The sequence below is a fragment of the Oncorhynchus gorbuscha genome, linkage group LG02 (genome assembly GCF_021184085.1).
Source record: "Oncorhynchus gorbuscha isolate QuinsamMale2020 ecotype Even-year linkage group LG02, OgorEven_v1.0, whole genome shotgun sequence".
NCBI classification, from domain to species: Eukaryota; Metazoa; Chordata; class Actinopteri; order Salmoniformes; family Salmonidae; genus Oncorhynchus; species Oncorhynchus gorbuscha.
Window position 1 is genome coordinate 49,831,810 of NC_060174.1, and position 12,119 is coordinate 49,843,928.

The following is a 12,119-nucleotide window of genomic DNA, read 5'->3' on the forward strand; positions in this document are numbered from 1 at the left end:
CTCCGATCCAACAGGTCCCAGACGTGCTCAATGGGATTGAGATCCGTGCTCTTCGCTGGCCATGGTCGAACACTGACATTCCTGTCTTGCAGGAAATCATGCACAGAACGAGCAGTATGGCTGGTGGCATTGTCATGTCAGGATGAGCCTGCAGGAAGAGTACCACATGAGGGAGGAGGATGTCTTCCCTATAATGTCCAGCATTGAGTTTGCCTGCAATGACAACAAGCTCAGTCTGATGATGCTGTGACACACTGCCCCAGACCCTCCACCTCCAAATCGATACTGCTCCAGAGTACAAGCCTCGGCGTAACGCTCATTCTTTCGACGATAAACGTGGATCCTACCAGCCCTGGTGAGAACCACGAGTTGTCAGTGAAGAGCACTTTTTGCCAGTCCTGTCTGGCCCAGCGATGGTGGGTTTGTGCCCATAGGCGACATTGTTGCCGGTGATGTCAGGGGAGGACCTGCCTTACAACAGGCCTACAAGCCCTCAGTCCAGCCTCTCTCAGCCTATTGTGGACTGTCTGAGCACTGATGGTGGGATTGTGCGTTCCTGGTGTAACTCTTGCAGTTGTTGCCATCCTGTACCAGTCCCGCAGGTGTGATGTTCAGATGTATCGATCCTGTGCAGGTGTTACACACAGTCTGCCACTGCGAGAACAATCGGCTGTCCGTCCTGTCTCCCTGTAGCACTGTCTTAGGCGTCTCACAGTAAGGACATTTCAATTTATTGCCCTGGCCACATCTGCAGTCCTCATGCCTCCTTGCAGCATGTCTAAGACACATTCACGCAGATGAGCAGGGACCCTAAGCATCTTTCTTTTGGTGTTTTTCTAGAGTCAGTAGAAAGGGCTCTTTATGTCCTAAGTTTTCATAACTGTGACCTTAATTGCCTATCGTCTGTAAGCTGTTAGTGTGTTAACAACTATTCCACTGGTCCATGTTCATTGAACAAGCATGGGAAACTGTGTTTAAACCCTTTACAATGAAGATCTGTGAAGTTATTTGGATTTTTATGAATTATCTTTGAAAGACTAGGTCCTGAAAAATGGTCGTTTCTTTTTTTGCTGGGTTTAGAATATTATATATACACTGCTCAAAAAAATAAAAGTAACACTAAAATAACACATCCTAGGTCTGAATGAATGAAATATTCTTATTAAATACTTTTTTCTTTACATAGTTGAATGTGCTGACAATAAAATCACACATTATCAATGGAAATCAAATTTATCAACCCATGGAGGTCTGGATTTGGAGTCACCACACTACAGGCTGATCAAATCAAATCAAATCAAATCAAATTTATTTATATAGCCCTTCGTACATCAGCTGATATCTCAAAGTGCTGTACAGAAACCCAGCCTAAAACCCCAAACAGCAAACAATGCAGGTGTAAAAGCACGGTGGCTAGGAAAAACTCCCTAGAAAGGCCAAAACCTAGGAAGAAACCTAGAGAGGAACCGGGCTATGTGGGGTGGCCAGTCCTCTTCTGGCTGTGCCGGGTAGAGATTATAACAGAAAATGACCAAGATGTTCAAATGTTCATAAATGACCAGCATGGTCAAATAATAATAAGGCAGAACAGTTGAAACTGGAGCAGCAGCACAGTCAGGTGGACTGGGGACAGCAAGGAGCCATCATGTCAGGTAGTCCTGGGGCACGGTCCTAGGGCTGTCCTCCGAGAAAGAAAGAGAGATTAGAGAGCATATGTGGGGTGGCCAGTCCTCTTCTGGCAGAAAACGTGGCCAAGATGTTCAAATGTTCATAAATGACCAGCATGGTTGAATAATAGTAAGGCAGAACAGTTGTCCAGGTGCCTGGGGGCCAATGTCAAGTCCTGGGGCACGGTCCTAGGGCTCAGGAAATGAGGTGGACTTGAAATGAGCAGGGTGTCCTGACATCAGGGTCCTGGGACATGGTCCCAGGCCAGTTGAAACTGGAGCAGCCATGGCCAGGTGGACTGGGGACAGCAAGGAGTCATCATGTCAGGTAGTCCTGGGGCAAGGGCTCAGGTCCTCCGAGAGAGAGAAAGAAGGAGAGAAGGAGAGAATTGAGAACGCACACTTAGATTTACACAGGACACCGAATAGGACAGGAGAAGTACTCCAGATAAACAAACTGACCCTAGCCCCCCGACACATAAACTACTGCAGCATAAATACTGGAGGCTGAGACAGGAGGGGTCTGGCCCCATCCGAGGACACCCCCGGACAGGGCCAAACAGGAAGGATATAACCCCACCCACTTTGCCAAAGCACAGCCCCCACACCACTAGAGGGAAATCTACAACCACCAACTTACCATCCTGAGACAAGGTATAGCCCACAAAGATCTCCGACACGGTACAACCCAAAGGGGGGAAACCCAGACAGGCCGACCACAACAGTGAATCAACCCACCCAGGTGACGCACCCCCAGGGACGGCACGAGAGAGCCCCAGCAAGCCAGTGACTCAGCCCCGTAACAGGGTTAGAGGCAGAGAATCCCAGTGGAAAAAGGGGAACCGGCCAGGCAGAGACAGCAAGGGCGGTTCGTTGCTCCAGAGCCTTTCCGTTCACCTTCCCACTCCTGGGCCAGACTACACTCAATCATATGACCCACTGAAGAGATGAGTCTTCAGTAAAGACTTAAAGGTTGAGACCGAGTTTGCGTCTCTGACATGGGTAGGCAGACCGTTCCATAAAAATGGGGGAGAAAGCCCTGCCTCCAGCTGTTTGCTTAGAAATTTAGGGACAATGGATCTGCGTCTTGTGACCGTAGCATGTATAGGTATGTACGGCAGGACCAAATCAGAGAGGTAGGAGCAAGCCCATGTAATGCTTTGTAGGTTAGCAGTAAAACCTTGAAATCAGCCCTTGCTTTGACAGGAAGCCAGTGTAGAGAGGCTAGCACTGGAGTAATATGATCAAATTTTTTGGTTCTAGTCAGGATTCTAGCAGCCGTATTTAGCACTAACTGAAGTTTATTTAGTGCTTTATCCGGGTAGCCGGAAAATAGAGCATTGCAGTAGTCTAACCTAGAAGTGACAAAAGCATGGATTAATTTTTCTGCATCATTTTTGGACAGAAAGTTTCTGATTTTTGCAATGTTACGTAGATGGAAAAAAGCTGTCCTCGAAATGGTCTTGATATGTTCTTCAAAAGAGAGATCAGGGTCCAGAGTAACGCCGAGGTCCTTCACAGTTTTATTTGAGACGACTGTACAACCATTAAGATTAATTGTCAGATTCAACAGAAGATCTCTTTGTTTCTTGGGACCTGCATCTCTGTTTTGTCCGAGTTTAATAGTAGAAAGTTTGCAGCCATCCACTTCCTTATGTCTGAAACACATGCTTCTAGCGAGGGCAATTTTGGTGCTTCACCGTGTTTCATTGAAATGTACAGCTGTGTGTCATCCGCATAGCAGTGAAAGTTTACATTATGTTTTCGAATAACATCCCCAAGAGGTAAAATATATAGTGAAAACAATAGTGGTCCTAAAACAGAACCTTGAGGAACACCGAAATGTACAGTTGATTTGTCAGAGGACAAACCATTCACAGAGACAAACTGATATCCAACTTTGATGTAATGTCCTTAAAACAAGTGAAATGAGGCTCAGTAGTGTGTGTGGCCTCCACGTGCCTGTATGACCTCCCTACAACGCCTGGGCATGCTCCTGATGAGGTGGCGGATGGTCTCCTGAGGGATCTCCTCCCAGATCTTGACTAAAGCATCCGCCAACTCCTGGACAGTCTGTGGTTGATGGAGCGAGACATGATGTCCCAGATGTGCTCAATTGGATACAGGTCTGGGGAACGGGCGGGCCAGTCCATAGCATCAATGCCTTCCTCTTGCAGGAACTGCTGACACACTCCAGCCACATGAGGTCTAGCATTGTCTTGCATTAGGAGGAACCCAGGGCCAACCGCACCAGCATATGGTCTCACAAGGCGTCTGAAGATCTCATCTCGGTACCTAATGGCAGTCAGGCTACCTCTGGCGAGCACATGGAGGGCTTTGCGGCCCCCCCAAAGAAATGCCACCCCACACCATGACTGACCCACTCCCAAACCGGTCATGCTGGAGGATGTTGCAGGCAGCAGAACGTTCTCCACAGCGTCTCCAGACTCTGTCACATGTGCTCAATGTGAACCTGCTTTCATCTGTGAAGAGCACAGGGTGCCAGTGGCGAATTTGCCAATCTTGGTGTTCTCTGGCAAATGCCAAACGTCCTGCACGGTGTTGGGCTGTAAGCACAACCCCCACCTGTGGACGTCGGGCCCTCATACCACCCTCATGGAGTCTGTTTCTGACCGTTTGAGCAGACACATGCACATTAGTGGCCTGCTGGAGGTAATTTTGCAGGGCTCTGGCAGTGCTCCTCCTGCTCCTCCTTGCACAAAGGCGGAGGTAGCGGTCCTGCTGCTGGGTTGTTGCCCTCCTACGGCCTCCTCCACGTCTCCTGATGTACTGGCCTGTCTCCTGGTAGCGCCTCCATGCTCTGGACACTACGCTGACAGACACAGCAAACCTTCTTGCCACAGCTCGCATTGGTGTGCCATCCTGGATGAGCTGCACTACCTGAGACCCTTGTGTGGGTTGTAGACTCAGTCTCATGCTACCGCTAGAGTGAAAGCACCGCCAGCATTCAAAAGGGACCAAAACATCAGCCAGGAAGCATAGGAACTGAGAAGTGGTCTGTGGTCACCACCTGCAGAACCACTCCTTTATTGGGGGTGTCTTGCTAATTGCCTATAATTTCCACCTGTTGTCTATTCCATTTGCACAACAGCATGTGAAATGTATTGTCAATCAGTGTTGCTTCCTAAGTGGACAGTTTGATTTCACAGAAGTGTGATTGACTTGGAGTTACATTGTGTTTAAATGTTCCCTTTATTTTTTTGAGCAGTGTATATATTTTTTAAATCATGCACACACTTTCCACTGGGATGTTGGGATGTTTTGTTTATGAAAATATGTATACTATATATATTGAAAATGAAATGCAGAAATATCACATTTAAAACCCAAATATCACATTTACCTAAGTGTTTCGACCCTTCACTCAGTACTTTGTTAAAGCACCTTTGGCAGCGATTACAGCCTTAAGTGTTCTTGGGTATGACGCTACAAGATTGACACACCTGTATTTGGGGAGTTTCTCCCATTATTCTCTGCAGATCCTCTCAAGCTCTGTCAGGTTGGATGGGAAGTGTTGCTGCACAGCTAATGCCAGGTCTCTCCAGAGATGTTCGATTGGGTTCAAGTCCGGGCTCTGGCTGGGCAACTCAAGGACATGTCCCGAATCCACTTCTGCATTGTCTTGGCTGTGTGCTTAGGGTCGTTGTCCTGTTGGAAGGTGAACCTTTGCCCCCAGTCTGAGGTCCCTGAGCGCTCTGGAGCAGGATTTCATCAAGGATCTCTCGGTACTTTGCTCCGTTCATCTTTCCCTCGATCCTGACAAGTCTCTCAGTCCCTGCGCTGAAAAACATCCCCACAGCATGATGCTGCCGCCACCATGCTTCAACGTAGGGATGGTGCAAAGTGTCCTCCAGACATGAGGCTTGTCATTCACGCCAAAGAGTTCAATCTTGGTTTCATCAGACCGGAGAATCGTGTTTCTCATGGTCTGAGAGTCCTTTAAGTACTGTTTGGCAAACTCCAAGCGGGCTATTGTGCATTTTTCTAAGGAGTAGTTTCCATCTTGCCACTCTACCATAAAGGCCTGATTGGTGGAGTTCAGCAGAGATGGTTGTCCTTTTGGAATGTTCTCTCATCTCCACAGAGGATCTCTGGAGCTCTGTCAGAGTGACTATCGGGTTCTTGGTCACCTCCCTGACCAAGGCCTTTCCCCCCCGATTGCTCAGTCTAAGAAGAGTCTCGGTGGTTCCAAACTTCTTCCATTGAACAATGATGGAGGCAACTGTGTTCTTTGGGACCTTCAATGCTGAATAAATGTTTTGGTACCTTTCCCCAGATCTGTGCTTCGACACAATCGTGTCTCTGAGCTCTACGGACAATTATTTCGACCTCATGGCTTGGTGTTTGCCCTGACATGCACTGTTAACTGTGGAACCTTACATAGACAGGTGTGCCTTTCCAAATTATTTCAGATCAATTTTATTGACCACGGGGACTTTTTTTATTTATTTTTAATACATTTTCAAACATTTATAAAAAATAATTATATTTTTGTCATTATGGGGTATATTGTGTAGATTGAGATTTTAGAATAAGGCTGTAAAGTAGCAAAAATTGTGGGAAATGAACGGGTCTGAATACTTTAAGCTGGAAATTATGCACTGTAAACTGGAAAATATGCACTGTAAACTGGAAAATATGCACTGTAAACTGGAAAATATGCACTGTACGCTGGAAAATATGGTGAGTTGTACTTAGTAATGTGTTGTATTGGATTTGTCCTAAACATAGCAATTTGTATTCAGGACAAAAAGTGTATTGCTGTGCCACATTTTTTGCAGTATTGATTTTGTGCCTGTTGCATTTTTTTTGAATATTTTTATTCTGTACAGGCTTCCTTCTTTTCTCTCTGTCTATTAAGTAAGTATTGTGGAGTACCTACTGTGTTATTGATCCATCCTCAGTTTTCTCCTATAACAGCCATTCAACTGTAACTATTTTAAAGTCACCTTTGGCCTCATCGTCAAATCCCAGAGTGGTTTCCTTCCTCTCCGACAACTGAGTTAGGAAGGACGGCTGTATCTTTGTAGTGATTGGGTGTATTGATATACCATCCAAAGTGTCATTTAATAACTTCACCATGTTAAAGGGATATTCAAGACTGCTTTTTTATTTTTACCCATCTACCAGTAGGTGCCCTTCTTTGCGAGCCATTGGAAAAGTTCCCTGGTCTCTGTGGTTTAATCCGTGTTTGAAATTCACTGCTCGACTGAGGGACCTTACAATTATGTGTGTGTTACAGAGAAATCATTTGAAACAATATTGCACACAGCGTGAGTCCATGCAACTTATTATGTGACTTGTTAAGCACATTTTTGCTCCTGCACTTATTTAGGCTTGCCATAACAGTGTTTGATTACTGATTAACTGATTAGCTTTTTATTTGTAACTAATTTGGAAAAAATGTTTTCACTTTGACATTATCGTGTATGCCAGTGACAAACAAATCTAAATTTCATCCATTTTAAATTCAGGCTTTATCACAACAAAATGTGGAAACAGTAAAGGTGTGTGAATATTTTCTGTGGCACTGTGTATATAGATAGGTTGTGTGTGTATAAACACTCAGTGGCAAGTTTATTAGGTACACCTATCTAGTACTGGGTCGGACCTCCCGTTGCCTCCAGAACGGCCTGAATTGTTTGGGATATGGACACTTTGCTCAGTTGGTATCACGGGACCTAACGTGTGCCAGGAGATGCTGTTCTCTCCACCACTGTTGTACTGCTCTGTCATTTGCCTGCTTGTGACCCGCCTGTTAGTTTGCATGATTCTTGCCATTCTCCTTCGACCTCTCATCAACGAGCTGTTTTCGCCCACAGGACTTCCGCTGATTGGATGTTTTTTTGTTGTTTGTCTTACCACTCTCGGTAAACCCTAGACACTGTCGTGCGTGAAAGGCCCAGGAGGCAGGTAACTGACAAAATAAAGGAAACCCCAACGTGGTGTCTTAATAGGGCATTGGACCACCACGAGCCAGAACCGCATCAATGCACCGTGGCATAGATTCTACAAGTGTCTGGAATTCTATTGGAGGAATGCGACACCATTTATCCATGAGAAATGTCATAATTTGGTGTTTTGTTATTGGTGGTGGAAAACGCTGTTTCAGGCGCGGCTCCAACATCTCCCATAGGTGTTCAATTGGGTTGAGATCTGGTCACTTGAGATCTGGCCATGGCATATCGTTTTCATCAAACCATTCAGTGACTACTTGTGGCCTGTGGATATGGTCATTGTCATCCTTTGGGTTCATAGCCTTGGTAGCCAAAATAATGGCCTGCCCAGCAATTTTATACATAACCCTGAGAATGATGGGATGTTAATTTCTTAAATTACTCAGGAACCACACCTGTGTGGAAGCACCTGCTGTCAATATAGCTCGTCATACTTTGTATCCCTTATTTATTCAATTGGTTCCATTATTTTGGCAGTTCCCTGTCAAATTTATATTTTTTACTGTTATTGTTGTCATTCTCACTTTGTTTTAGCAACAGTAGCCTTGTCATTAATTCTAATAAAACTAATCTGAATCTTTGTCTTTCAGTGAGAATGTGATTGAGACTCAACGGTCTCACATAGAGGAGATGGACAAAGCTGCAGAGCTGCTGAGGGACCAGCTGAGGAGGAAGGAGAGAAAATTTGAGGAGTCGCTCCTCCACCTGCGAGAGCAGCAGACCACTGGGCAGAGGTAACACACCATGCAGAAGTAGCTACTCTGCATCCTAACAACGCACTCCTCAATCAACCGCATTGAGCACATAAGTTGCAACTTTTGATTTTGTTTTTGGTGGAGATTCACATCAACAATAAGTGGTAGTGTTCACGTACCTGTATATCTCCAGTTGTTTTATCCAGCAACGGCATACACACACACTATGTGGGAATAGTGATCAAAACCATGCCTCTGTGTTGTGGTGTCTCCAGATCTACTATCAAGGACAATGTGGAGATGATCAGGTTGCAGAAGCAGCTTGTTGAGAAGGGCAACGCGTTCACTGTGCTCGAGGGCCGATTCCTACAACTCCAAGAGGTAAAATACAACTGCATGTTCCAGGAGACACTAGTTCATTAGCAATACTCTAGCAATGTCCAGTGTGGATTATTTGGGAAATGCATGTGGCATTAGTACTGCAACAGATTGAGGTTTTATGAAAAATATTTGAGCTGATTAGAAATAAATGTGATTCAGACTATTTTTTTGGTCTCCACCCCACATTCTAATCTATAGTCGACATGGAAACTTCAAATATCTTGTTCTTTCAGTCACATACTATTCAAACCCAGTCACCATGGTAATGACCACAGTGTTGTGATTGCAGAGTCAGAGGACCCTGAAGGTCAGTCATGAAGCTGTGATGGCCAAGGTGGATGAGTTAATGGGCCAGCTGAAAGACGAGCGACTGAGGAGTCTGGGCCTGGAGAGCCAACTACAGGCCAACTCATTCTCACAGAGAAGGACAGAGGAGGTAACCTTCCGATACATTTGGGGCTGGTTTCCCAGACCCAGATTAAGCCAAGTCCTCAACTAAAAAAAGCACTTTCAATGGAGATTCTCCATTGAGCATGCTTTATAGTCCTGGACTAAGCTTAATCTGTCTGGGAAAATGGCCCTTATGGTTTAGTCATTTAGCAGGCACTCTTATCAAGAGCAATTTGATGAGATTGAAACAATCCCATAACATTGTAGGGACACCCTTGGCTAAACTCTTGGCGAATAAACTATCCTCTTTTTTTAATGAAACACAGTTGCAGGAGCAAATCTTTGACCTGGAGAAGGAGAGAGTGTTGCTGAAGGAGAACTGTGATAAACTGGTGAACAGGTGAGGGGTTGGACACCACATTTGTACGTTGCTTTGCGTGTTGAAATCCTACATGGAAAAACTCTTCTCTGTATGATCATTTTGTGGATGATATATGGCTTTGTGTTCCCAGTGCTTTCGATGTAAGCCAGGATCAGACATTTAGGATGCGGGAGCAGCAGCTGAAACTACAGATAGCCCAGCTAGAGTTGGCACTGAAGTCGGACCTGACGGACAAAAACGAGATTCTGGACAAGATCAAGGTTGAAAGAGGTAACTGTCGACCAGAACATTTTGTGTACATTCAGAGACGTTTTTACATTGAAGTGTTTTAATTGTGTTACTATTTTAGATATGAACGAAAAATTGAGCCAAGAAAAGGAAGACATTCAGCTTCGGTTCCTGGAACAAAAGCAGCAGTTAGATGAAATAAGGGATCGAATAAAGTTTTACACCAAGGTACAGGAGCCGGTTCTCACTCCATATAAAAATGAATGTGTTTGTTAATGTGTATACCTCAACCAATAGATGTGCGTTCATGTTTTTTCTCTTCCAGGAGAGTGAGGTTGATGTGGCAGAACTCAGTGAGGCACTGATGCTAATCAAGGTAATTGGTCATTTTACCTCAAATCAAATGTATTTAGAAAGCCCTTTTTACATCAGTAGATGTCACAAAGTACAGAAACACAGCCTAAAACCCCAAACAACAAGCAATGCAGATGGTAGTAGCACGGTGGCTAGGAAAATCTCCCTAGAAAGGAAGAAACCTAGAGGGTAACCAGGCTCTGCAGTGTGGCCAGTCCTCTTCTGGCTGTGCCGGGTGGCGATTAGAGTACATGGCCATTTAGGCCAGATCGGTCTCTTATCTCTACCTGAAATCATGCTCTAAGGCAGGGCTGCCCAACCCTCTTCCTGGAGATCTACTGTCCTGTAGGTTTTCAGTCAAACCCTAATTTAGCATATCTGATTCAGCTAGTTAAGGTTTTGTTGAGCAGCTAATTAGTGGAATCAGGTGTGTTAATTTAGGGTTGGACTGAAAACACACACTGAAAACCCTAGGTCTCCAGGAAGAGGGTTGGGCAGCCCAACTGTAAGGTCCACTTTGACCATATGCAGCATCACCATATGTTACCACTCCCATCCACAAGGGGGCACCGTTCAGTTTGCACTGAAATGAACGCCTTTCCCGTTTGCCACAAAGTAAAAATTGGCTATATTGTACAAATGTATGAAAACCAAAAATAGCTCTTTTGGTTTTAATTTAAGGTTAGTCATAAGATTAGCAGTGTGGTTAATGTTAGGGATCAGGTTAGGGTTAGGTTTATAATCATTGTAAATTATAGCAATAGGTGGGGTTTAGACAAAATGATGACTTTGTTGCTGTGGTAACTAGTGACAACCATTCTTCCCTCCCTCAGGTTCGCAAGTCCCAGAGGAGTGGTGAGCTGGGCTTCCTGGAGCAGGTGGAGGAGGAGGTGCGTAGCGACATGGAGCACTCCATGAGGGAGCTGCAGGCCACGCACGCTGAGACCATCCAGGAGCTGGAGAAGACCAGGAACATGCTCATAGTCCAGCACAAGATCAACAAGGACTACCAGGTACGTGGTTATACACAGCATGAATCACTTGGACTACGGTTCGGAAAATAACTAGATATTCCATAACATTTGCAACAAGGACAATTGAATGGTGTCTTACATTACACATACTTTTAGAAATGGTCTTTATTCGTAGCATTTCACTTGAGGTGACATACTTAAAAAAAAAATGTAAAAGTTGCACCGTATTCTTATGTCTCAGGCGGAAGTTGAAGCGGTGACGCGTAAGATGGATGACTCCAAACTGCAGTACGAGCTAAAGTTGGAACGCCTTGCCCAGCTGCTGGACATGAGGGCTGCCAAGATCAAGAAACTAGAGGGTATGTATTTATTCTGTCACAATTATTGTGTGTTGTGGTGATTTTATTGTTATGTCTAGTTTTGTGGTGTTTGGTCGTGTCTGGTTTTGTCTTTATTGTCATTTTAACTGATTTTCTTGTTGTACTGTACTCTCTCCGTTCACCCCGCAGCCCAACTGAAAGACATTGCCTACGGCACCAAATCACACGTTTTCAAACCCGAGGTTACCGACGACGACATAGCCGACGAGTTTGACGAGACCGTACACCTAGAGCGTGGAGAGAACCTTCTGGAAATCCACATCGGCATGGCGACCCTCTCCCCAGTCGCCCTGGAGACACTGAGCGACCGCGAGCCCTCCACCTTCTGCACCTACGCCTTCTACGATTTCGAGCTGCAGGCTACACCCGTAGTCAGGGGAGCCCGGCCGGCGTACGGCTTCACGTCGCAGTACGTGGTGAGGGTGGACGATCTATTCCTGCAGTACCTCCACACAGGTTCGGTGACGCTGGAGCTGCAGCTGGCCCGGGGCATGGACTTTACGACTGTGGCTGTGGGGCAGCTCAGGCTGTCGCAGCTCCTAGAGAACGACAGCAAAGCCCATGGGATCGTACAGCTGGTTGGTGAGTGGAGGGATTTTAATATGGACTTCTTTCTACCAGGGTATGCAACACAGATTCTCAGGTATCTACTGTATATCTAGTACTTACAGTAACTCTGCTCTCTCTTCT

The 12,119-nt window shown here is 45.5% G+C and overlaps 1 protein-coding gene across 4 annotated transcripts in view; it reads left to right on the top strand.

Moving 5' to 3' along the window:
- rpgrip1l (RPGRIP1 like) overlaps nt 1-12,119 on the top strand; it is a 29,426-nt gene that overhangs the window by 5,505 nt on the left and 11,802 nt on the right. For all 4 annotated transcript variants that reach the window (XM_046312381.1, XM_046312391.1, XM_046312365.1 and 1 more), the window contains exons 7-16: nt 8,236-8,379; nt 8,616-8,721; nt 9,011-9,157; nt 9,438-9,511; nt 9,624-9,763; nt 9,843-9,949; nt 10,047-10,097; nt 10,909-11,088; nt 11,291-11,408; nt 11,559-12,011. In XM_046312381.1, the coding sequence (XP_046168337.1) occupies nt 8,236-8,379; nt 8,616-8,721; nt 9,011-9,157; nt 9,438-9,511; nt 9,624-9,763; nt 9,843-9,949; nt 10,047-10,097; nt 10,909-11,088; nt 11,291-11,408; nt 11,559-12,011 (1,520 nt within the window). The remainder of the gene's footprint in view (nt 1-8,235; nt 8,380-8,615; nt 8,722-9,010; nt 9,158-9,437; nt 9,512-9,623; nt 9,764-9,842; nt 9,950-10,046; nt 10,098-10,908; nt 11,089-11,290; nt 11,409-11,558; nt 12,012-12,119) is intronic.